This window comes from Centroberyx gerrardi, chromosome 3, assembly GCF_048128805.1.
Source record: "Centroberyx gerrardi isolate f3 chromosome 3, fCenGer3.hap1.cur.20231027, whole genome shotgun sequence".
In the NCBI taxonomy this organism is placed as follows: Eukaryota; Metazoa; Chordata; class Actinopteri; order Beryciformes; family Berycidae; genus Centroberyx; species Centroberyx gerrardi.
Window position 1 is genome coordinate 4,445,113 of NC_135999.1, and position 26,930 is coordinate 4,472,042.

Sequence of the window (26,930 nt, forward strand, 5' to 3'; positions counted from 1 at the left end):
GAGATATCAGCCAAAATGGCCTTAATGTCTCTAAGTTCAGTTGTTACATTATCAATTGCTTGAATCATGTCCATTTGAGTCTGTAGGACAGCATCAGTCAGGACACGACCCTGTGTTGGAGGCACGGGGCGCACGGGATATGTTCTGGCCAGGAGCACCGTCATCCTCGGGCACCTCTTCACCACCGGTTGCACCCTGCTCCACATGCCCTGAAACTGAAAATAAAAACTTCATTACTGTCTGCAGTATGGTTTGTTGATTTCAGAAGCAATATTTGAAATGACAAGTAGCCTCTGTGTGTAGTTTGGTGCACTCTTTACGCGCAGGAAAGGAACGGCCTATTTACCTGAGTCACCCGCAGCGGCTTCATCCAGTGCCAAGTCTGTGTCTCCCTCCTGCTTAGGAACAACACCACTGACAAGGCTGTCTCATCTCATAGAGGTCAGACGCTCGTCAATGGGAGTGAGCTCCGGTGTCCCCTGACCCCCACCAGTGGCACCTAGGCTCCGGCAGCAATGCGCTTCTTTGCGTCGACTTTTATGTCTGACCATTTTTTTTTTTTCTCGGGATGGTTCTGTTCTCTGAGCTGGCAGCGGTCACTGCTGCTGTAACACGCTGCCACGCTGCCACAGATTTCCTTTTATTGGTCACGCCAGAACTATGCCCACCAAACAATATAGCCTGTCTGGCCTCAACCTCCGCAACAAGCGTCTCTATTTCACACTCAGTGAACTTTCTCTTCCTTGTTTTTCAGTCTGAACTCTCCATTTTCCCTCACAAACAATTGAATGACAAGCTGATTTATATATGCATATGATATTCATGGTGGGCATTTCATTGACCATTTATGGTTAATTGTGGGAGGTAACGGGGCGGGATACGAGGCTCGTGCACTTGCGCAACATTTCAAGTTGATTGTGATTTATAAAGGGGAAATTGCGTGCAGGTTTTATAAATCTGATTATTTTTGTACGTATGTACTTTTCCTCTTTTGTGCGCACGTAACCTTTGAGTGTGGAATCCACGCACAGTTTTATAAATGAGGCCCCAGGTCTTTTAAAGATGTAGGCTACTAAGAGATTTTCCGGCCACTAGAGGGTGAAACTCTAACCTAACCCTAACCACAGCAAAGCTGCTGGACTACGGCGGCTCCAAAGGACAAACCTAGCGAAGGTCCATGCATAAAGGCTAATAGCTAAGTTAAACGTACCTACAGAGAAGTGTCGCAGGTTACCAGTCTCTCTTTGCCAGATTTTTCTCCTGCTTAACTTTACATGTCCCACAATGACAAGTGAAGAGGCAGGTAGCAAGTTTACTAGTGGAACAAGTTTACTCACTCGCTCCATCAACTCCGTCATTACGAGAACGTTTTTCAGGGATGGGAGGGGGAGCTACTTTTAAAAAATGAAAAGCTACTGGTCGGTCCAAGTTTTGACAACAAGCTTTAGGAAAGAGGTGAAAACAGCAACACAGCTGGCCTGCGTGTGTGGATATTTGTTTATATCATCACGTCTCACGGAAATCTCCACATAGCACGTTAGTTTCAAGATTGGTTATAGGGTCTGAATTGCTTAGTGCAGATTTAACTACAGAACAAAGAGGAGAGATCATATAACTCTTTACATTGGCTTCTTGTTGAATTTATAATTTTTACATTTTATTTATTACTATTTAAGCAATAAATGGCCTGGCTTCCGTTTTATATTATGGAGATTTCAACTCCCTATGTAAAGAAATATGTGTGGTATGTGTGGTCAGGGCTCCAAAACGGAAAATTCATTTAATTAAATATGCATTTAACTGATGAATTGTTTAAGCTCTCATTATGCTGTAGTGTTACTGTTAATTTATTTTTTGGGGGAGTCCAATATGGTCTCTGGATTATGCTGAATGGGATTTAATGAGATATGGGCTTTCATGGAGTCTGCAGCAGTCTTCTCTTAACTATAACTTATTGTTGATATGTCTGCTTTCTTCCTTTAATTGTACAACACTTTGTAAAATTGATTATTATAAGTGTTATGCATTTGCATAGCATTTTTATTAAAAAAGTTACAATGTGATTTGGAATAAAAGGGACAGGCAAATATATCACAATAATAACAATAATAATAATAATAAGTACCCAAAGATTTCACTTTTGCTGCAGCACTCCGAACTTTCTTTCCTGAGTCAGGCAACACCAGTGACATCATCAGGTTTACTGAAATCCTCCTTCTTGCTCCCTGACACCACGCTTTCATTGGCATATATACAATCAGACATTTCTTCAATCAGACTTCATTAAGTCAGCATTCCCCCTCCCAAATATCCCATACACCATGGTGAACTGAATTACTCCCATTTCAAGCCTCACTACACTATTATGGCACAAAGCACCAGCACATACTCCTCTACCCCCAACCTTCTGTGAGAAACATCTGGAGATAGATTAGAGTTTGACTTGTCCTCCAATAAATTTAATTGATTTCATTCAATTTTTAATCATGTAATGTCTTTTTTGTTGTCATCACTAATACTACAAAATCCTAAATTTGTTGAAATTTCTTACACAGGGCATTAACTGACACACCGCCTGATTCCAAGATGGATGCTATCATAGAGGGCTATGTCCGTGCTGGTTTCACAAACAGTGAGATTCTACTGTTGTTGGAGGAATCACATAACATCAGAATAAATAATAAAATCAGAATGAGAAGAGAGAAGAGTATGACCCCGAGTGTGTTCCTGTGTTTCCAGTGGTTCCACCATGTTTGAATTTTGCATTCTTGCTTCTGTGACTTGTTTTCTCTTGGTTGTTAGATAAAACCTCATGATCGGGAACTTTGTGTCTTCATACAGCTTTCCGACTGTAGTCTCCACATCCGTTGACCGTTCGTGGTAATCCGTTACATCAACGTCAAAATCGCAAATATTTCCATGAGAATTTTTACCATTTGGAAAAAACAATTCCACCGCCTGTTGAGTCAGCTCCTTCTTAGTCCATTCTTTTGAGACATCAATTTCTCGTGTCCCCCCCTCCTCTTCTTGCTCTCACCTGTATAAAACACTCTCTTACATCGTCAAACTGCATCCATCCCAGCTCTACTTTCCTCATAGTCTTCTCAGCATTCTTTGATTTTACTGCCTGTTGACCTGGGTTATCTTCCGCGTTATCAGGTCTTTGTCGTTTCTGCAATTTGGATTTCAGTCGGTCAAAAAGCTTTGATCTTCGACTTTTGGGATCACCGTCTTTCCTCCTGCAATATCCCAAAACTGCCAATCGATCCCCGTAGGATGGAAAATACATCTTCAACTGCTCATCTGTCATAAGCAGCAGGACACTGGTGTCATTCGAAAAGTGAACAATGAAATATGATTATTATTTCTAAGGTGAAGCAGTACATTGCAATACACTGACATGGTTGTCCAAATAATGATATGTAGCTTTTCTGACATCATTTTACATTGCAATGTTAATCGAAAAACGACATGTTTAACTGATGAAAATGAGATTAGGCTGTCACTACTAATGCTGTGATTTACCACTCTGTAGATTACTTACAATACAAAAATACATTTATTTACAAATGGGTACCTTAAGTGTTGCCTGGTTAACAGTGCAACTGCTACACTGCACTTTTAATTGCTCATGCCAACTACCTTTTCCTGTTCCATCCTCTCTATTGTGGTCTCAGGGACATTCCTCTGTCTCAGGAAGCTTTGTAGGTCATCCATCCTGTGGTAATGCATTAAATGAGTTACCACAGGATACTTTAGAATATTTAATAACACAGTCTAACTACACAGAACATAAATTATATAACATTGTCTACACAATATTACACGATTAATCACTAATATCAGTTCTAATATCAATAAGTGTGACAAGTACTACAAAAGATACAAGACGATATGTGAATATGAGTATTCTGTGTCAGAGTTTTATGTTTACTCAAGAGCCCAAATTGATGCGTTGTAGCCTTATCAGGTAGTGGGCCTTAAAAGAGGATAGTAGGATAGTTTACCTGATGCATAGCGGAGTGGGGTGAGCACGTAGGAAGTGGATTGCCAAAGCAGGGTGCCGGTGCCACTCAGCAATCCAGCCAGTCAACCTTGAAAAAGAGAGAAAGGGTCTAAGGTTCAGTGGGAGGCTCTATTAAAAATTGTAAAGGTATTGCAGTTGGCAGGGGATAACTTTATCTGCACTGGTTGCCAGTTGTGTCATGCGCAGATCCATCCAGTGTGTTTTATTATTCTATCCTTTCTGCTATACTTGGAGCAACCACGGATATAAATGTTAACTATATTCAAGTCTAAAGGTAATACAGCCCTTAGATCCATGTATGCAGACAAAGGCAGGTCACACTGTGTTCGTGATGTTGCATAACCCTCAAACTCATTTGCCATACTGATCAGGAGGTGTAAATCAGCCATGGTGATTGGTAAGTTACAGTAATTTACAGATACTGTAAATAACCCATTCCTTGTATATATCTTACCATGAAGGCTAACAAATTTATCAGTCTATCTACAGGGAATCTAGGAATTAGGAACAGGAATTACACTTTATTTCTCATTTACACAAGGCAACCAAAGTTTGCATTTCACAATATTCTACCTATTCCAAGAGTTATATACACATATAGATTCATTTTATTTGTTTGCTTGCTACCTGTCACCACCCCACCCCCGGAGCACATCATTGTACTGTTACATCTTTAGTTGTATTAATTTTCTCATACTTGCCACCACCACCCTTGTAGGAGGACAACTTTATCAATTTATTCTATCGTCTTAGTTACACCAAGACAAAAGTAGAGCACCATTTATGAATACCTAGCTGGTGTATTTTCATTTCATTCGGTTTGGGAAGGTTTACAAGGCATTTAGAATGTGTTAGTTAAATTGGCAAACGTGTTTGGAGGGCAGGACCCAGCGGGATTAGAAAGTTTCCGAATTCGGTAGTCATCAAGATTTGCCTATTTGCTTAAGCAGTATAGTAGATAACGTTTCCAATGCATATGAATCTTATGCTGCGGTGCGGTGTGCAGCAGCCAGTAAATACCAGTCAACAAACATGCAGTGAACAGTAGCCTACATACAGTAGCTTACCCTGAATTTGATCCAGCAGGCTCTGTGCCTGTGTTAACTGCGGGAATAGGAAGAACAACTGCGTGGTGGGAAGAGCGCCACTTGTCATGGTTTGCACATGCTCACTCTCGTCAAACTAGAGCGAGTCCTATCTCATAATTATGAGATATTAAGTCATAATTATGAGCTACTAAGTCATAATTATGAGATACCAAGTCATAATTATGAGATACTAAGTCATATTTATGAGATACCAAGTCATAATTATGAGATACTAAGTCATAATTATGAGATACCAAGTCATAATTATGAGATACTAAGTCATATTTATGAGATACTATCTCATCATTATGAGATGCTAAGTCATAATGATGAGATACTAAGTCATATTTATGAGATAATATCTTATAATTATGAGATGCTAAGTCATATTTATGAGATACTATCTCATAGTTATGAAATGCTAAGTCATAATTATGAGATACTAAGTCATATTTATGAGATACTATCTCATAGTTATGAAATGCTAAGTCATAATTATGAGATACTAAGTCATATTTATGAGATACTATCTCATAGTTATGAGATGCTAAGTCATAATTATGAGATGCTAAGTCATAATTATGAGATACTAAGTCATAATTATGAGATACTAAATCATAATATTGAGAAATAATTTCACTTGATGATGGAAAAAAAAAAGTTTTGTGCCGGATTTCTTTTTACAGGTGGCGGAAACGGGCTTCCATAGGTTGTCAGTGTTGCACCTAGGTCAACAATGAAACCGGTGCGCAAAATTTTTATATGGCGGCCCCTCCCTGTAACTGGCTGGATTTTCAATTTAAAGTACATTTAGTTATTGATATCAATGGCATGTTCAAATATCTCTAGAGGCAATTCCTATTTTAGCTGTAGTCCAAAACCAGTTTGAGGTACAATGTGAGATCAAGTGATGGTTCTTGTCCTTAAAACACTTGTTGTACATGAGTATAGTCAGAATACTTGAGCAATGTTTCCTTCCTGTCCTTCCATCCCTCCCCTCCTTCCCCTCCACCAGGTAGTCCTGTGAGTTGGAGCTGTTATAACAACATGCTGCTCATCCCCGTACAGTTATTACTGTATAATCATTACTTTGCGTTTGTCACTGCTGAACAATTTTGTGATATGATAATGTCTGTCTTTTTTATGGTCAAGTGGTGATTTTATTCTGCAGTGTCAGTTTCTGTTTTGGTAACATCACTTGCCGAAGCAAGTCAGCTTAGGGGGAAATTGTGGTTAATCGTGTCCACACCTGCTGTGCACAGTGGTTGAGTTCACCGAATGCAATCTACTACTGTATCTCATATTGTTTCTAGATATGATAAATCACACAAATGTTTAAATGGTTCTACCACATGAACAGAAAAGTTGTGAATGTGGTTCTGGGTAACAATTATGTTCTTACACTGTAAAAATACTTATACAGTACATGTGAAAAATACCAGCCATCAGATGAAAAGATGACAGGGAAATAATGGGCATAATTACTGTTTGGTTCCTCTTGTTTTACTATACTTCCCTTTTTCTGTGCTGCAAACTCAAACTAGTTTGCATTTTGTACAGACACTCATTTGGTTTTACACATCAGAGGTACCAAACCAGGCTATTCCAACATTCAAATATAAGCGAAAACTGAAAGATAGTGAGTAGCTTAGAGTCTAGTGGAGTCCACTGTATGGTGGAGTACAGTTAGGTCAGGTTTGGTTAAGTTTAGTCAGATCAAGTAAAACATCTCTTGAGGTAAACACAAGGTACAGTAAATCAACAGCGATGTCTGAAGACCTGTACGCTAAGCCAGACCTGAGTAGGAAGGCCAAGGTTGATCGAGGTGAGACGGAGGAGAGGATAGTGGACATCTATGTCAGCGCAGACAGCCTGACGTTATATGACAACCTGCAGATGCAAGGAACTACACCACCAACAGTACAGGCCACTGCAGGAGACCGACACCCAGGTACTCCACATACTATCTTACACATAGCATAGAATAACATCAAGCACACATGTAGTGGACTACATATGGGAAACCGTCTCTGTTAAATCTATTACTGAGATTTGTTCAAAACAGTTTACAAGAAAGGTGGGCACTTCTTGGTTAGGAAGAATAATCTGATTCCTAATACTCTCTTAGCCTTATTTTAAAAAGACAAAAACTCACATTTCTCAGATGAAGCTTCAGCCAGAGAAGGGGCTTACAACAGAGTTGATAACCTTGAATAGAATTCTTGACTTATGACAGTTATTAGAGACCAAGTCAGAGAAATATGTAGCTCTTGCATCTTTAACTGCCTTTTGGTATTCCCTCATGAAGTCATTTGAGAAATGTCCCTGAATTAGGAGACTAATATGTTCAAAGGGTGAGAAGTTGTTAAAAGTAATGTGAGAGTACCTGAGGCTGTTGCTGTAAATTACTACTATTCCCCCACCGCCTCCAGTTAGCATTGGGTGGCTTTGTGTAGTGGGACAGCATCGTTTTGATTCAGGCGCGACTCTGTGATCACAACAGAGGTCTAGCTTATTTGAAACAATGAAATCATGGCAAATAAAAGATTTGTTAGACAGAGATCTAACATGCAGTAAACCAAAATTGCCATGAAGTGGAGTGTGGGCAGAAAGAGAAATTGGTTTGAGAGAAATGTGAATTAAGTTCTTGGTATTATGACATTTCCTGTTAAATGCATTGCAGTTTTGCTTTGAAGGCCTATTGTTGATGATTCAGTGATGTAAATAGGTTTTCAATGTAGTGAGTCCCCGGGACCCACAGGTGGTAATTTGAGTGGGTCCCAGGGAAATTGAGTGGGTCCCCAATAATATTTTTTTTAACAGCAAAAGTACAATTTTTCTGTTTGTATTTTTAAGTTAATTTTACCTACTCCTATTTATATATTTGATTGCAATGTTACACAGCTCCTGTTACACATTTCTTTATTCTAGTATATCTTTAATTGTACGTACATTTTTTGTTTTTATTTCACACTTGCTTTGGCAATGTAAACGTATGTTTCCCATGCCAATAAAGCCCCTTTGAGTTGAATTGAGAGAGAGAGAGAGAGCGAGAGCGAGAGCGAGAGAGAGAGAGAGAGAGAGAAAGAAAGAGAGAGAGAGAGCCCAGCAGCCTGTGTGACACAGAGCTTCAGGAGAAAGCGAGGAGCATAAAACATTGTGCTTTTTTCCACGTATGAAAACAAAACAACCGAGCCCGACCCGACCCGAGCCCGACATACAGTTGTAACAGTCGCAAATATGCCTACTATGCTTTTGGAACATTGTTTGGTTGCAGTAACAGATTAAGTCACTGGGTGGCGCTCCTTGTTTTTTACTGAGACTGAGTTACTGCAACAGGTTGAGTAAGCTACTACCAACTACCAACTACTCCCAGTCTACCCAGTACTGACGTCGTCTCGCTCTGTCATGCTATCCAGGAGTAACGTTAGCCTAAGAAAAAAAAAAAAAAAAAATGAAGAGTAACGTTAGCCTACTTCCCTAAAGCTAACAAGCACAAAGCTAATGTAAGCTAAGACACGACCAAGCGCGTTACAGTCTCGGGTCCCGTCGGGTTCGGGTCGGGTTGCAGACCTCTAATGTGTAGTAAATGAAACGACTAGTTAGTGAAATCAAAGTCCTATGTTGCAAACAGAATGGGCATTTTTATCTTGTGGCCATCCACAATGATATGAATCGATTTGAAGAAACATAGTGGCTGACGCACAGACATGTCAGTCATGGCTTTTTTCCCACGAATAATAACGAGCAACTTCGGGTAGAAGAAATATCTGTTTCCATCGCATTAGCCTATCTGTGCTTTCTCGAATAACGGATTCAGATTCATCCCTACCTGCAATAGTTTGTTGGCCAGCAATATGTTTGATCTTTTTCTTTGGTGGCATTTTAAAACGTTTTCCTTTCACTCATTGAGACTGAACAAAATGGGAGATATGCGCGAGATATATGCGCAGACGGTGAGAAAATCGCGGCCGGTGGATTTTTTTTTTCAACACGGCGCGTCCCCTAGACGGTAAAACATCATCGGGTCATCATCGACATGAGTGAATACAGCATCCACCTGAGTTTATTTACCAATTACCAAGTTTGTAGCCTTGTTGAAATGAAATCTGTGCGGCGAAAGTAGCGTTGGATGCAGGCCCAGCGAGGGCATTAAGTCTCTCCCGCGATGATCGAGAGGATTTTCTAGGAAAAAATAGGGTGCGTCCCCTGGACACGTCGATAGTGAGTTTACTGCGTCCTTTCGGATTTTAACGCATCAGAGACGCAGGACGTGCACCTGTTTACATCACTGTGATTAGAGGAATGCTAAAAACCGAGTTGAAAGGTTTGTCCGGGTCAGGAATGTGCTAAAATTGTCCACAAACGGTAATCCAAAAGAGGTGCAGAGGCCTTTTAGTCAGGGGTGGAACTGGCAAATGTGGCTGAACTTTACAACACCATAGCAGAGAGAGGGTCAGGTTTAGGGTTAGGTTTAGGTTTAGGGTTAAGGTAAGGGTCTTTGTTGAACATCTACTGGTAAAGTGTTACTGTGTTGTTGTAAGTATTAGTTTACTGCAGCAATATAAAATTAAGCCGTGTAAGCTACAGCAATTAATTGCTAGAACGACATTACCAAAGAATATAGTGCTCACAAATTGTACATATTACAGGCAACTGCCACCAAAAGGGAATAGCAAAGTGACGGGGAAAAGTTGCAGTTACTTCCTTCTGCATTTAAATATCCTGTTGCAGAAGAGATGTTTTGGCTGAGAGTCAGCTGCAGGATCCAAGATTCAAATATGTTAAGCTATGTTGACTTAATTTCATTGTCCATGTGCAATATTTTGTTTCGGGGTAAGCTACAATATAGCATGCCATGAACTGAAAAATGTGTCTCCTTAAACTTTTCTTAAGGAGTTAGATATTTGATGATCCATAATTGCATTATTTTATGTATTTGATATGTCATATGTAGATGAGCGCATGTGTGGACAGCTGTCTCAGTAGGCTGGAATGAACAGAATGATATGCACCTTGTCATTTCCATATCTTTGCTAAGATTTCTGTGAAGTCTTTTTGCCATTACTTACAAAGAGCAAACAACTTAGCTTTAGAGAAACAACATCTCACCATTCCATACCATGTGAATACCTACTAGCCTATATAAATTTAGCACATTACTGGACACGGCCTTCAAATTACCTTGTTGTTACTATAATACATTTATATTGGTACACAGTCTTCACACTGTTTCTTTCAGCACTGTACAGTATGTTGAGGTAGATGCTATGTTTTCACAGACAACATAAGTTCAGAAAAGAAGAGATCCTGCAGAGCTGCTGCAGTGTGTCTGGGTCTGCTGTGTCTTCTCCTACTGGCTGGGATCATTGGTCTGGTGGTTCAATGTGAGTTTTCCTCATTTCATCCAGTGATGACTGACTGTTATATATTGCTTGAGAACAGCAATCAGAATCTGTAAGACTCTGTGAGGCGTTCATGTGACCTGTAGACAAGAATGCTGCGTAGCACAATGCTCCTGCTCCTTTTCTCTCCCGTTTAATACTTAATCTGTCCTTAATCCATAAATCTCAACGTTCTAACTCAAAGAACTCATCAAAGAACCGAAACTAAAACAAACTGAGCTATGGCTGAAGGTTTGAGAAAAAAGACAGACACTAAAAAATCAACTAACGAAGACGCCGACAAACAAACCCTAAGCATGATTCAATCAGCCCTGCAGGATCAGCGTGTCTTCATTGAATCCCAATTTACTAAGTTTGAAGGACGCCTGGAAAAAATACAAGAGCAAGTTTCTACCAACACCAAAGATCTAAGGAAATTAAAAGCGGACCATAAAGAACTCGCCTCCCGAGTTGGAAAAACTGAAGTCACCCTCCAACACAGGTACGAGGTAATGGAAGAGGCCTTGGCATTACAAGAGGATCGAAACAGACGGGACAATATTCAAATCATTAACCTTACAGAATCAACCAAGGGAACCAATGCTGTATTGGAAAAGGAGGTTGCGCTTCAACAATGGGATTCTCAGTGGAGTGCTAAACCCAAAATCCAGAGCATGTTCCGAAAAATATGAAAAGGTAGCGCATCTCAAATTTCTATATTCTATTTCTATTGAGCTATAAAGATTCAAATTTAACCTGTATAGCTCAAACGCTCTGAAGGCGGCTCTGTGCCGAAACGCGTAAGCGTTTTTCTATTGTGATGTGAGCCAAATAAATAAGTGAAATGTTAGTATTTTGTCCTCCTTGACTTGGAAATTTGAGATGTTCTACCTTTTCATATTTTTTGGAACCAATGCTGTGTCCTTCATCATCTCTTCACTTCCGAAGTGGTTCCCTACATTGGCTAATGAAAAGATGGAGGTGATGAGAGCTCACAGAATCGGACCTGAATGTAACACCGGTGGACTACGTACTCTCATCGTTAAGATGCTCCGTTCTACAGACCGAGATCGAATACTTAAAGCCTCCAGAGAGTCTCCACTGACCATCGGTGATAGAAACATACTTTGCAACTGATTACAGTAATCACAAAGTGAAACGGCGACGCGCTTTCATCGGGACTATGGAGGTGGCCAGGAAAAAAGGTTACACGCCGTTTCTACTCTAACCTGCCAAGCTAAAGCTGACCCGCAGATCAGAGGTGCACATCTTCGGGACCCACAAGGAGGCCGAGGACTTTTTCACAGATGAGTAAAAACAGACAACTCCACTTACTAGCCAAGTGATGTTCATTGAGACTGAAGCCCAAGGACTAGGTGGGCCATATCACCTAATTTAGCTATTAACTAATTATTATTATTATTATTTTGTTGTTGTAGTTTCGCTCTCTTCCTTTTTTTTTTTTCTTACTTAGTTCATGCTCCTGGGATAGGTCCTATGAGAGCCCACTAAGCAATTAGGTTGTTAAATAACGGACAGTGTTGTGAATATGTCCAAGACATCAGTTTGTTTGGGGTTTTTTTGGGGGGTTTTTTTTTTGGTTTTTGTATTTTAGTTACAACTCTTGGACTGGGAATAATTATGACTGGGGGAAGAGCAGTGGACAATTGCTGAGCCGACTTTCTCAGAGTCAGGTGTCCTAATGTTAGGGGTGGGGGGAATTCTACTTTTTAGTGGAATGTACAGGGATGCTCATGGGATGGTTTATATTTTTTGGGCGGAATGTTTTTGTTTATGGGCTCATGGCGACCGGGGAGTGAGGGGTAACAGATCTCTTAATTTTCTTTATAAAGGTTTTGATGTGAAAATGCTTTCAATCTTTGCCCAATCTGGACTATGACTACTGCTAGTATAAATATTATGAGCTGGAACACGAACGGCTTAAATGGGCCTGTGAAACGTGCTGCGTGTTTAGACTACCTTCGCAGGCATCAGGTGGATGTAGCGTTTATACAAGAATCCCACTTAAGGAATTCAGATGTCCAAAGCTTTGCCAATAATTTCTATTACACTGCTGCGTCGGCCTCTGTTGATTCAAAAACTCGTGGTTCTCTTGTCATTCTTAACGGAATCTATCCCTGACAGTACTAGGAAACTATGGCAGCACAGATGGGCGCATATCTTATTTCTGGACATAAAATTGCTTTTATTTCTATATATGCACCCAATCAATTTGACCCTAACTTTTATAATACTCTCGTTGAGCTACTGTCTAGCATGCAAGAATTTGCAAGAATTATTGGCGCTGATATGAACGCTACATTGAATCCTATTCTTGACCGTTCCACCCAGCGAGACCAGCATTCTCAGAAACTTGCTACTGATGCTTTCCAAGGTCTCTTATCTGACTTGAGTCTGACAGATCTATATCGCTCTCTGTACCCTACTTCCAGACAATATAGTTTTTATTCTGATCGACATAAAACATACTCCAGAATAGATTTATCTATTAGCAACTGTCTCAGCTATATTTCGGGTTCATAAGGTAGACATTCTTTCCAACCCATTATCTGACCACTCTATTGTCATTACTGAAATAACTCTCATTCACGCTCCTGTTAAAGCCACCAGATGGCGTTTTAACACAACTTTACTCAAAAATAATAGTTTCTGTGATTATTTTACAACTCAATTTAATATCTTTTTGTCTGAGAATGCTGGCTCTGTTGACGACCCACACATGTTGTAGTATGCATATCAAGGGTTGTATTCGGAACACATCCATCAGCTTTTCATCACACCTTAATAAGTCCAGACTGGGCAAAATACATGAATATGAATCTCTATTAAACAATCTGGAACTAGAACAACAAAGTATGGGGTTTTCAAATGATAGGGAAAAGGAAATTATAATTACTAAGTCAAAACTACTTACTCTCTTAAGCGCTAGAACAGAATTTGATATCCATAGAAGAAGTTCCAAGAAGGAACTATTACTTCAATGCAGCCAGACCTAGTCTTCTTTTATCCTTGAAATTGCAGAACTGTTCGAAAAACTCTAACATAACAGCCATCAGATCCTCTGAAAAATTGCTGACTGATCCCAAGGAGACAAACTCAGAGTTTAGCACATTTTTTCATTCCCTATACAACTCAGGAATTTCCTTAGACAAAGAGAAGTGTAAGGATTTCTTGGACAATCTGGCCCTTCCCTACCTCTCCCAGGAGGAATCTGAGGATTTAGGTAGACCTATCACCTTAAATGAATTACACATTGCCCTATCAGGGATGAAAAAAGGTAAATCTCCTGGTTGGGACGGGATCCCACCTGAATTCTACCTTACCTTCTGGAATGAACTGGGACAGTTTTTTTTGGAAATGATAATCTCTTCTGTAGAAAATGGTTCTTTCATTAATGCTGCAAACTCAGCTATAATAGCCGTTATACCGAAACCCAACAAAGACCACACTCTCTGTAGTAATTATAGACCTTTGTCGATCTTGACGTGTTTTAGCTAAGCGTATGGAATCACACATGACTAAATTAGTCCATTATGATCAGACTGGATTTATTAAAACGCGTTTGGCATCGGATAACATGCGTCATCTATTACATGTCATACATGTGGCTACAGACATTGCTTCATCCTGTGCTGTCCTATCTTTAGATGCAGAAAAAGCTTTTGATCGACTAGAGTGGGATTATTTATGGATGGTTTTAGATCGATTTGGACTGGGGGAGGGATTTATTAAAATGACTAAAACCTTGTATAATAACCCCTCAGCTGTAATCATTACAGGAAACAATACTTCTTCCAGTTTCCCTATCTCGCGCTCTTGCCGCCAAGGCTGTCCTTTAAGTCCGTTTTTATTTGCACTGTCCCTTGAGCCCCTCGCTCAAAAAATTAGACAACACCCCTGCATTGTCCCTATAGCTTTCAACAACACTAGGCATCACATTTCCCTATATGCTGATGATATTTTAATATATATAGACAAAGCGCCTACCTCCATTCCTTATATTTTAGAGATTTTTGATGAATTTGGCACCTATTCGGGCTATAAAATCAACTGGTCCAAATCTGCTTTATTACTGTCACAAAGTGTAGCCAGGAAGCTAGTGTTTTGCATGCTATTTTCACAGTGTAAATATTCTTTGGAGTGTGGTGTTTTTGTTTTGGTTGTTTTTTTCTTTTTCTTTTTTTCTCCGTTTCTCCGAGTCACCGGCTGCGTTGTCCACGCCAGCCCAGTTGTTTGTCGTGCTGGACGTCCAAGTGGTTGTCCGCTGTTCTCCACGACCCACACCACACCAGGTTCTGCTCTCGTCTGCCAGCCTGCACTCTCGCCCCAGCAGAGCGCTACTCAGTCCTCTCCAATCCTACGCATCTCTTGATTGTGTGATGCGCCTCAGGTGTGTTTGGGGAGTGTCTTATTTGCCTGCCAGGCAAAGCAGAAAAAACAACCAAAAGAAAAACACCACACTCCAAAGAATATTTACACTGTGAAAATAACTAATAATAACTCGCTGTCCCCAATTTTAAACATTATTTTTGGGCATTTGTATTAAGACCTCTCTCATCCTGGTTCAATCCCGACGCTGCTGCTTCTTGGAAACCTATAGAGGAAAATTTAGTTCACCCTCATAGATTAACAGATTTAGTTTATTCGGCTTTACCACTTAAACACTCTAAACTTCGCCTTGGTCCTATTATTACTTTCCTTCTGTCAATATGGCATAAAACAGAAAAAGAATCGAATACAATTCAGAAATGGCACTTAAACAGTCCAATTTTTGATAATTATTCACTCCTCTCAGGAGCTGTCCCATTCTCATTTCCAGTGGGAAGGGATAAAGGTATACATGTTCTAGCAGATATTTATGATAATAGTGGTCTCCGTTCTTTTAATGACTTACGTAGTGCTTTCAATCTACCTGCGTCATCATTTTTCCAGTATCTCCAACTACAATCATCAATGAAGGCTTATGGTGTTCCATGGAACACGTCACTCACTACACATACCATACACAAAATCCTGTACAAACAAGGTCAGACAAAGTAGCCTGGTAAGACCATCCTGATCACGTGACCTCACATTCGGTTTCGCTCCACGGATCAGTCTGGACTTCCAGCAGCCCACATCGATTTCCTGAAATTACAATGTAACCGGGCCAATCAGGGACTGCGTCATAGTTGATGACGTAACCGGGCCAATCAGGGACTGCGTCGTAGTTGATGACGTGAAATACAGGCCGCCGCTGGCAAAACAGTAACGCCGTCTCCCGAAGCAACGAGCGGTAACGTTAACGTTAGCAGAGTAAACACAGCCATAAGTGCAGTTATTGCAGAAATAGACTCAATAATAACAATTAAACAAGAACAAGACTATGAATTTGGATTCGCTGATTGGCTGAAGGAGTTTGTCTGTCAAGGCAAGTACTCCCGCCCACTGAAATCGATGTGGGCGGCTAGAAGTCCAGACTAATCCGTGGAGCAAAACAGAATGTGAGGTCACGTGATCAGGATGGTCTTACCAGGCTACAGACAAAGGGCCTAGCGTCAGAACTTTACTCTTTACTCACAACAGCTACTCATAGATCTCTGTATATTCAGCAGGTGTGGTCTAGGGATCTGGGGATACTTTTGGATGATAGTAGCTGGGCTAGGATATGGGAATCCATTGTTGTTTCTTCTAAGAACCCAAACCATCAACAAATACACTTCAATTTCATTCATAGAACCTATCTTACACCCAGAAAACGTTACCTCATGAAACTTATTCATTCCCCAATTTGTGACCTCTGCTCAGACAGTCAGACTGGCTCATTTATGCATATATTTTGGGACTGCAGAGATGTAGCACTTTTTTGGAGGCAAGTTTCTTTTACCTTATCAAAGATTCTAAGTGTTCACATTCCTTGTCTTCCTATTATCTTGCTTCTTAATGATATGTCAACCTTAGATCTGACACATTTACAGAGACGCATAACATTAGCTGGACTAACAGCTGCTAAGAAGATGTTAGCTGTCCGTTGGCAGCCACCTCATACTCTTACATATTCACAATGGATTAATACTTACCTTGATGTGATAAATATGGAGCTCTCTGTAGCCAAAATGCATGGCGCCAGTGGAAAAACTATCTCAGCTTGGACAGAAACCTTAGCCACAATTGAAGCATTATACAAGCTCCCTTTGAACGCTGCCATTTGATTATAAAATAATACTGGATAACAATCTAATGTATGTATGTGTATGAGTGTATATATATGTATCTGTACCGTATATATTGTATATATATAGATATACTGTATGTATGTGTGTATGTATGTATGGATGTATATATGTATTCTTATGTCTTGTTTGTTTTTTTTTGTTTGTTTTTTGTTTTTTTTCTTCTTTGGGATGGATTTACTTTATTTTGTAGCTATGGGAAAATATTTCATAATCATTTCCTTTTGCCATTTCCTTTTGGGGAATTGATCCATAGAGATCTGTGTTGGGTGTGTGGGTGGGCGGGGGGATCGGTCGCCATGAGGGGGAGGGAAGATGAGGGAGGGATAAGGAGTTGAGACGGGATGTGTTTGGGGGGGAAAGTACACATACTGTGAACATATATGTTTTTGTTTCTAGAATGTTGTGTACTAACTTTTCCTTTAAATTAAAAAAAAAGTTGATCACAAAAAAAAAAGAATCTGTGTGTGAATTCCTGCTTTACAAAAGACATCTGTGTTAGATTTATGAACATTACAGCTAATGACAACTAAAAGTAAATAATTTGTCACAATATTTGTTTATCCACGGTTAACAGGCTTTAAAGACAAAACCAAGTGGGATGTGGAGAGAAACCAGCTATTGGCTAACTATAACAGCCTTACCACAGAGAGAGAGAACCTGAACAACAGTTACAACAATGTCACTGAAGAAAGAGACCAATGTAAGATGATCAGCCACAACCTGACTGAAGAGAGAGACCAGTTACAGACCAGTTATAACGACCTGACTGAAGAGAGAGACCAGTTACAGACCAGTTATAACGACCTGACTGAAGAGAGAGACCAGTTACAGACCAGTTATAACGACCTGACTGAAGAGAGAGACCAGTTACTGACCAATCACAAGAGGTTTGTAAATAAAGTTTGCAACCACCTCATGCTGACGGAAAACGGAGCGAGTCTTCTGGACAGTCGTATGGGTCAGTGAGATATTTTGTCCATGATGATTATCAAGTTATTAATAGTTTCAGTGTAGGCCTAATTAATATGATTTAGGAAAAAAATTAAATTCAACAACATTGTCCTAGAATTTTAATCTGAACAATATACAGTCGATATTTATTAGAATTGATTCTTATAGCTAAATCCATTCATCTGTTTATATTTGAAGAGTTGCATTCCAAAATGCTGCATATCTGTTTTGGAAACCTGATTGCGCAATATTTAAAAAACACAAATCATTACATCCTCTAAAATGTCACTTGTTTTCAAGTAAAAGGCAGTGAAAAAAAACAGTGAGTCAATAGCAGGTTTTGCTTTCATGCCACCATTCTGTCAGAGTAGGTGTCACAGTTTTCAAATGTTGGCTATCTCATTTTGGAATAAAACTCTTCATCAATTCAGATACCTTGTGCATGTGATTCCCCTGATAGTGAAGCAAATAATTGATTGAGCGGGATTGATCAACTATTATGTCAAAGTGAGTAAGGGCCTGTGTTTAAAAAGCAATGGTAGTCTCCTTCAGCTTTTATTTCAAAGATCAATTTGGATTTTTTTTTTTATTTTCGCTTTGTGCACTGTGTCAGACTATTGTTTTGCTCTATTTATGTGTTATCAAGACATGTCGTGGTGTGTTATAGAAGAAATAACAGGTTGTCCTGAAGGCTGGCAAAGATTTGGCTGCAGTTGTTACTACATATCCACTGAGAGGAAGAACTGGGACCAGAGCAGACAGGACTGTCTGAGAAGCGGAGCGGACCTGGTGATCATCGACAGCACAGATAAACAGGTGATTGGGAGGGGAATCATAGCTCAAATAATCAAGGCCCTCTTTTATATGTTTGTTTGCTGCGCTGTACTCACATAATCATTCATGCCTGAAACCAAGTCCGTCTTCATCCCCTATAGGCAGAAATTCATCATTGACATGAGCAAGTGGGGATAAAATTCGTCAGTTATTTTTGATTTAATAGAATGCCTCTTTGTTTTCAAATGCAGAACTTTGTCCAACGTTTCAACACCAATAAAAAGAGAGTTTGGATTGGTCTGACTGAGAAAAAAAACACCTGGACTTGGGTAGATGGCACCACACTGACCTCACCAGAGTAAGAGATTTCACTATTTCCAGAAAGATTTTAAATACACCAATGCGTCAGCAATAGTATAATCATTTCATAATAGTTTTTATATGTTAGCAATGGTAATAGTCTCATTATGAAGGACAACCCTTTTTTCCTGCACTACCAGTATTGGTGACCTGGATGCAGACTGGAAAACTTGATTTGTGATGAGGTCTTACAAGCTGACTGTGACACTTTATTTCATAGGTTCTGGGAAGAAGACGAGCCTCGTGGTTCAGATAAACACTGTGTGGCATACAACCCTGGGCGGGGGGGCTGGAGAGACGAAGCTTGTTATGTGAAATTATTATTCCTTTGTGAGAAGTTCTTTCAGACTGACATTTAGAGCAAGCAGTGTTTAGTTGTAGTCAGGAATGCTGTTTGAATGTGTTTGCTGTGCTGTGAATGAAACCATAGATTATTCCTTGCAATGATCTCTTCACTGCTCTAATTTACATAAAGAGAGAGGGGGGGGGGGGGGGGGGATGTGGCCTCTTCTCCTGAAACTTAATTCATAATACTTCCATTAAATAATTTTTCAATTTTACAGGGATTTGATGAATGGGGAACTATTACTGCTTAGAATATGAATTGTACAGTTTTTTGTTTTTTTTGAGTAACTAGGTCATTAGCAAGCTGGCTAAAATCTCTAGTGAGCTCTTGTGTTATGTTAATGTATCCTGAATTCATTCTTAGTGTATTTCCACTTAAAGAAAACCCTCTGGGTGTGGTGGTGTGCAAACTCGAGTCAGAGTGGCCTGAATGAGATACTTTGGTGTGATCTGTAAAATATTACATGATAATCTGTTTGTCACTTTTCAATGTGCATTTCTGTTTTGTATTCCTTTTAATGATATATGGGCATATTTGAAATAAAAGTCTATCCATGTTATCCATGTACAGTTTTATTGTAAAAGTGTGTTGTTTTTGTTTTGCCCCTGCCCTGTGTTACTTTTACATTTCATATTCAAGAAATAACTAAATAAAAGTCTACTGTGGCCAACCAACCCTGCATTGCTTTTTATATTTTCAGCAGAAAAGCAGAGTAACAGGAAAAACAATAAAAACGTTCACTCATATGAGAAAAGCACTAGACCAACAGAAGCGAACTAATGAACAAAAAAAAGTTTTCTGTTTTTTCATTCTTTAGTTTTGTCTTGTTGCCTGATACTAAGCTATGAGATATTGTTTTGGAATTGCCTGAAATGGTTGCTGAAAGAAACATTTCTTGGGCAGTCATGTTCACCAACCTATATCAAACATCTAAAAAATAAATGATGAAAGCGCAACCAGCTCAACCATAACACCTATGGAAAATATCACAGGAGCTGTTCTTTATTGACCAAGGTGAATGCTTTTCCATTTTTTCTCCTAGGATAGCCATCATATGCAGATTTTGTAACCATGGTGATGTCCTCTGACATCTAAGTATCGGATGCCCATGCCATGTGACTTGTTATTCATAAACTATTCATTCATGTATTATTTTGTTTAATGTTATCGTTGCTTTAAAAGGTTTGATATCCATGAAAAAGAATTGTATAAAAGAAAATCCGTAATCCCATGACTTAAGGATTTCAGCTACAGGAGTGACTGTTTTTTTTTTGCTTGAATGGAGGTTTTAGTGTCACGTTCTAAATGCTGCTTCAGGCCTTTTACACCCTGCCAACAAGCAATTCTGGGGCACTGAAGCACTGCTCCCTGACGCCTTTGTTTGTGCGACAGCAATGTTTTTGCAACAGGCGGCTTTATTTCAGTTCATACATTTGACCTCATATACTATACATCAAGCAAGCAGATTCCAGATGCTTCAGAGACAGGACAAGGAAGTGGCCCAAAAAAGGGGAACATGAAGAGTGTGAGACGAGCAGTGATGTATCCAACAAGAGAGTGTTCGTCAACAGCAGATAGTCTCATAGTCGTTGACCCATGAGACTGAAAAATAAATATGAGACATCTAAATAAAGATATAGCAAAAATGAAACCAACTGCTGCCCGTCCTCAGGTTATGATGAATGAAATGAGTGTTTTGTGCGCTTGTTGAACTCTGGAGAAATCACTCAAGCCACAAGCCACTTTAAGACTGCTAAACTCCCTTTACCAGTCACTTAAGCTGAGAACACTGAGATAAACTGACAGACAATGACACCCACTTTCTCCATGACTCATGATGTTGTTGGATACAGCAACAAAGTGACACTGATTGCCCCTGTATATTTCATTGTGTATGCACATCTCAAGCTGATGCTGAGCTGTTTCATTTGAAAGGCTATTAGGAATTCTAATACTTCTACACAATTGTTGGATTCACAGTCCCTATTCATTTTTGGCTCTCCGGGCCTTAGGTAAGGCTTCTTTATTTCTTCTCATTATCTGAAAAAGGTTAAAGTACAGAGCATTTTAAGTTACTTTTTAAGTTACTTCACTAAGTGCAAAAATTGACAAGAGATTTCTAGATACTTTTGGTGCTTTAATTAAGCACCAAAGTTCACAATCAGTCTGTTGATAATAAAAATGATTACGATGTGGAACTTTCAGCTGATTTTTGAAATTCACTAGAGCCAACATCTTGCCTGCTGCTTGGATTTCTACATATCAAAAACAATATTTTTTCACAGGTTTTCAGAGTTTTTGAAGTAGGATTCACAGCACTTCAGCATTTCAAGGTGATCCAACAAGCAGCGATGGCTAAGAAGCTGAGCTATTCGCCAATGATGTCCATGGATTTTGACGACAGTTTCAAAGAAGACAGGCCGACGAGAGCTGAGCAACTTTCAGGTATAAATATCTGCATTGCTAAACACACAAACACAAATGGAGACATATACAGAATTTTCATATGAGGGATTATACTGCCTACTGTAAGGATGCTTTGGTTTGTTTTTGTTGACTTTCATGGTTTAGGGTATGTGTTTAGAGAGAGACCTCTAAGAGCTGCTGCAGTGTGTCTGGGCCTGCTGTGTCTTCTCCTACTGGCTGTAATCATAGGCCTGGCAGCACGCTGTGAGTTGGACAGTACTTTTTCAATACCTTGTTCAGATCTCTTAGTGGTGCTATCAATACTAGGATGTGCTTTACTAAATGATATATAATATATTATGCATTTGTCATTTTGCAGGTTCCCGAGGAGAGGGAAACCAACAAATAAGTTACAGTGCTATGACTCAAGAGAGAGAGAAAAAATACCACAACCTGACGAGAGAGAAAGACCAGTTACAGACCAGTAACAACGACCTGACCAGAGAGAGAGACCAGTTACACACCAGTTACAACAGCCTGACCAGAGAGAGAGACCAGTTACACACCAGTTACAACAGCCTGACCAGAGAGAGAGACCAGTTACAGACCAGTAACAACGACCTGACCCGAGAGAAAGACCAGTTACAGACCAGTAACAATGACCTGACCCGAGAGAGAGACCAGTTACAGACCAGTTACAACAGCCTGACCAGAGAGAGAGACCAGTTACAGACCAGTAACAACAACCTGACTGAAGAGAGAGACCGCTTACAGACCAGTTACAACAGCCTGACCAGAGAGAGAGACCAGTTACAGACCAGTAACAACAACCTGACCCAAGAGAAAGACCAGTTACAGACCAGTAACAACGACCTGACCAGAGAGAGAGACCAGTTACACGCCAGTTACAACAGCCTGACCAGAGAGAGAGACCAGTTACAGACCAGTAACAATGACCTGACCCGAGAGAAAGACCAGTTACAGACCAGTAACAACAACCTGACTGAAGAGAGAGACCGCTTACAGACCAGTTACAACAACCTGACTAAAGAGAGGGACCAGTTGAGAGAGACTATCTCACATTGCCAGTCAAAAGACAGAGACCAGTTACAGACCAGATGCAACAACGTGACTCAAGAGAGACACCAGCTGCAAGAGGAGGTCGAAAGGCTGAAAGAGAAGATAAAAGGCACGAATAATAGAAAAAATATGTTTTACTGTATCAACAAAATGCTTCTTGGGGGTGTTTAGATGCAATTGTAACCAGCTGAACTCAAATCCAAATCTGCCTTATATTGGAATGCTCCGGGTCATATTATAATTGGGCTTAAATGCATATTAAACCTCGTGAACCGTTCACACCTGTGTTTTCTAGAGCTGACCACGCAAAGATGCCTGCAGGGATGGAGAAAGTTTGACGGCAGCTGTTACTTCGCCTCTACAGGCAGTAAAACCTGGGAGGAGAGCAGGCAGGACTGTCAGAGCAGAGGAGCTGACCTGGTGATCGTCAACAGCAGAAAGGAACAGGTGAGGGAGGGGGGCGGAAAGATTTAGACTAAAGATTAAAGTTAGATGTTCTATAGAGGTTATATGTGGATTGGAGATGCATTTCATTTACAGCTTGTGGCTAAATGCGTCTCCGTTTAGGTGATTGGATCTTCAATGCATCTTGGGTGCATTCACACCTGGATTTTATGTGTTTTTCACTACCGGATTACAGTCCGATCACACGTTAAAGGCAGGTTAAAGCCACCACAGTGTCTGTCACTCTCTATCCTGTTCAGTAAAGCAGAAAGTCCATAGAAATATTCTTTATGAAAGAGTATGTGAGAGAGAGACAGTGGCTACGTTTACATGTACGGAATATTCTGTTCGTAACCTGGTTTTACGTCGACGCATGTAAACTTCAGAACTTATAATAAATTATGAAATATGAAATAACCTGCTTAAGATGCCTGGCTTATACAGTTTTAAACAAAGCAGATTCAGTCCTCTTTAAGTTTGACCAAAAAGTGGGCCAGCTGAAAAGGCACTGATTTGTTTTACCTGAGCTCCAGTGTAGTGATCTCACGTCATCTGTGCACGGCAGGAACAGAGGATCAAGACAGCATTAGGTGCTTCCTCATATCCCGTGATCACCATTGTAGCCCTCTGATTCTGCCTATCCTTGACATGAACCGCACGCCACACTGGTCTCCTTGGGTTTGAGGTGGTCACACAGCCATTTCTTTTCAATCCTGTCAATTTAGACAGAATAATGCACATGGTGTGGTGTGGTCTGTTTAACAGTTCGCTCCAGCCCATCTCTACTCTAAGAAAGGGTCAATTAGACTCAATTACTTAAATACAATCTTTTAGCAACAGTAATAAGAGAACCCAAAACAAAAACAGTAGTGACTATAGTGACAATAGCATTGCTCAAAACAAATTAGTATGATCGTATAGAGTTTTTCAAACAGACAATTACATTATACATTTCCCAATCGACATTGGCAATAAAAATGTAATATGTAATAGCCTGTCACCAAAACCCATTCTGTATTACTAAAAAACGAACTGCAATGTAGTGACCAAATGTATTTGCATTATAAAAAAAAAATTATATTCAACAAAACAACATGCCTGGCACATATACACAGAATAATGCACTTAGTATGGTGCGGTCAGTTTCACAGCTGGCCATTTCATGCCTCATTAGCTTGTGTAAACATTCTACTCCACAAGTGGCGCGTGCCAGTTAGCTAGCAAAACTCAGTTAGCTAACTAGCAAAATTCTATTTCATATCGACCATCAAATTAAACAAAAGAAACTCTGCTACAAGAAGTACAGCATAGAGAAATGTTTCACATACATTCTGACATCATTCGCCACAAACAAACTGCGTTTAGAACAACTTATTAACACTTTTATAAGCATAAATGGAGCGGAGCTAATGAAACTAACGTAGTACATACCAGAGCCATATAGAGATATATGTGGCTATATATGGCTCTGGTACATGCCATCTCTGCTGCCATCCTGTGACAAAGCCACAGGATTCTGCAATGCACTTGACCTCATGACTTGACCACGATGCCAGGTTTGAATATAGAAACACATTTTAATACTGTATTTTTATCCCTGCTACACAATAATATATTAAACATAACCAGTTATGCTAATTAGGACAATAGTTCACCATGCATTAATTAGCAAATATTTCTATGTCAATATACTGTTCTTCACATAACACAATATGAACTCTGTACCTTAAAGTATTAAGGAGTTATAGTATTGTTCTTGAGTTACTGTGTTCACCAGAATGACATCCTGCCTACCATAGACCATGGTGGAGGGACAGAAAAAGTGTGACAGTTCTATCTGTATGTGGAAATGTTTTGTTCACTATTTTATTCAAGGCAACCATGTTACTCAATCGCAGGTTGAGTAACATGGCTGTATCAAAGGTTCATGTAAACAGTCTAACTGGAACAAAAACAGGCAGTTACTCTGTGCATGTAAACATAGCCACTGTCTGTGTGCCTCATCGACTGCCTAAAGTCTTTTCTCTGTATTATTTTTCAACCTCAGTCATTTCTCATGGGCTTGCACGAGCGAATGTGGCTTGGTCTGTCTGACCGGCACACCGAAGGGGTGTGGAAGTGGGTGGATGGATCCAATATGACCAACGGGTAAGAAACTGATTTAGAATGGGACCATCTCTCTGTGACCCAAAATTAAGACACTTTAGAATGGTGGTGCCTCTGTGTTTCTACACAGCTGGAGATAAATGTAGTATAATGTGTTGGATGAGCCAGTGTAAAGGAACAGCCCTGCTTTAGACACCCAAAATGTAACTATTTGCCCATTCAACAGCATCTGCGCACTCAAAATATTGTTTTCTTTTTTCTTTCAGCAATTCTGAGGCTAGTAGGGAAGAGGATTAGGGCCACATGTGAAACATTCATTTGAATTCTGAGATTAAAGTCAGAATTCTGAGATTAAAGTCAGAATTCTGAGATTAAAGTCAGAATTTTGAGAATAAAGTCAGAATTGTTTCCCCTCCTGCATGACACAAAGTGACGTTCTCACTGAAGTTGGTTCCTTACAGGTACATAATTCTGACTTTAATCTCAGAATTCTGACTTCAATCTCAGAATTCTGAGTTTTTTTCACGCAAACTTCTGACTTTAATCTCAAAAGTTCTGACTTTAATCTCAGAAATGCATTTTTTTTGGCATTCATAGTTCAGGGTGTCTGTGGTGTGGAGATGGCTGAAGTGTTCCACTTGGTTGATCCTATCCTGCAAAATGAAGCTACGCGGTTCCTTGCCTAAAATAAAATTTTCCAATGTTTTTTTTCTGACTTTCATCTCAGAAATTCAGAGTTTTTTCTCCACCTACAATGGCCCGAATACGCCGTCGTACCCCTTTGGCTGACATATGAATGGGAAGAATTTGGACTCAAGAATTTTAAGGAAGTTTAGGATTGAAGTTCTATTAAAAAGCCAAAATATCAGTGTTGTCATTACCCCTCTGTATCTCAAATAGGTTCTGGGCATCGGGTGAGCCTAATGACAGTGGAGGAGAAGACTGTGCAGAGGTAGTAAGAGGACTGGACGCATGGAATGATCTGCCTTGTTCTGAAAATCGGAATTGGATTTGTGAGCAGGTCATTTAGTTATGATCTGAAATCACATCCTATTTTGCTGCTCCTCTAAAAGCAGGAGCATGTATAGAGTTTTATGCCTACAATGAAAGCTATATGACTGATTTTTCCATGGCAGATTGTCTTTAGAAGAAAAAACTCTTAGCTTGGGAGAATATTTTTGTTTTGAATATAATACTGTCTCTCTTTAGTAAATAAAGTCTATAGTTGTTTTTGTCGAGCTTACAATTGTTAAGACTCCATCTGCATTAATATGTAGTAGTTTGAGATAAGTGTGGAAGTTTTTATTTCCTATACAGCAGAGCTAAAGCAGCCTTGTCTTATTTGCATGTTTTCCCTTCATAAATAAATGTTTTCAGAAATCTAACCTCGGCCATGTGTTTGTCTTGCTTGATTATGAATAGTTGATTCTTGACTAAAACATGGTCAAGACGGAGCTTTACAGTGCCAATGTCATTTTTGACTAATTGATCAAAAAGGAATGAATTTAAAGAAAATCATACTGAAACGGTAACCTCTGATATACTGTAGATGAAGCTATGAGACTTTAAACAACAAGAAACACCATTATGAGATAAGAAACTAAAACACATTTGAGGTTATAAAGTATACATTCACTATGTTGAACTGTTGCTCATTTATTGGATTTTAAAGGTGCAATTTGAAATTTATTTGATACATTTATTTAACATTTTCTTGAAGAATTTGAC

General features: G+C 39.6%; 2 protein-coding genes and 1 long non-coding RNA gene across 3 annotated transcripts; 2 read left to right on the top strand and 1 right to left on the bottom strand.

Moving 5' to 3' along the window:
* Positions 1–23,803, bottom strand: LOC139930196 (uncharacterized). Its single transcript, XR_011785452.2, has 3 exons — positions 23,619–23,803; positions 22,935–23,026; positions 1–215 (listed from the first exon to the last, which is right to left on the bottom strand). It is a non-coding gene; the product is annotated as an uncharacterized LOC139930196 (long non-coding RNA).
* Positions 6,700–19,283, top strand: LOC139930195 (uncharacterized). Its single transcript, XM_078282121.1, has 6 exons — positions 6,700–7,066; positions 10,398–10,502; positions 17,310–17,693; positions 18,354–18,502; positions 18,712–18,818; positions 19,041–19,283. Exons 1-6 carry the CDS (start codon positions 6,883–6,885, stop codon positions 19,177–19,179), a joined length of 1,068 nt encoding a protein of 355 aa, XP_078138247.1. The 5' UTR covers positions 6,700–6,882; the 3' UTR covers positions 19,180–19,283.
* Positions 21,497–26,553, top strand: LOC139930194 (uncharacterized). Its single transcript, XM_071923308.2, has 6 exons — positions 21,497–21,611; positions 21,738–21,836; positions 21,952–22,761; positions 22,948–23,099; positions 25,144–25,244; positions 26,103–26,553. The coding sequence occupies exons 1-6, from the start codon at positions 21,518–21,520 to the stop codon at positions 26,230–26,232; spliced, it is 1,386 nt and encodes a 461-aa protein (XP_071779409.2). The 5' UTR covers positions 21,497–21,517; the 3' UTR covers positions 26,233–26,553.
* Positions 26,554–26,930: the final 377 nt, after the last annotated feature.

Bases quoted from the DNA above. Each gene is read 5' to 3' on its own strand.
- LOC139930194 (XM_071923308.2), top strand. From the start codon at position 21,518: ATGGCTAAGAAGCTGAGCTATTCGCCAATGATGTCCATGGATTTTGAC. The intron at 21,837-21,951 runs GTGAGTTGGACA...GTCATTTTGCAG, and splicing joins CATAGGCCTGGCAGCACGCT to GTTCCCGAGGAGAGGGAAAC. The intron at 23,100-25,143 runs GTGAGGGAGGGG...TTTCAACCTCAG, and splicing joins TCAACAGCAGAAAGGAACAG to TCATTTCTCATGGGCTTGCA.
- LOC139930195 (XM_078282121.1), top strand. From the start codon at position 6,883: ATGTCTGAAGACCTGTACGCTAAGCCAGACCTGAGTAGGAAGGCCAAG. The intron at 10,503-17,309 runs GTGAGTTTTCCT...CACGGTTAACAG, and splicing joins CATTGGTCTGGTGGTTCAAT to GCTTTAAAGACAAAACCAAG. The intron at 17,694-18,353 runs GTCAGTGAGATA...GGTGTGTTATAG, and splicing joins TCTTCTGGACAGTCGTATGG to AAGAAATAACAGGTTGTCCT.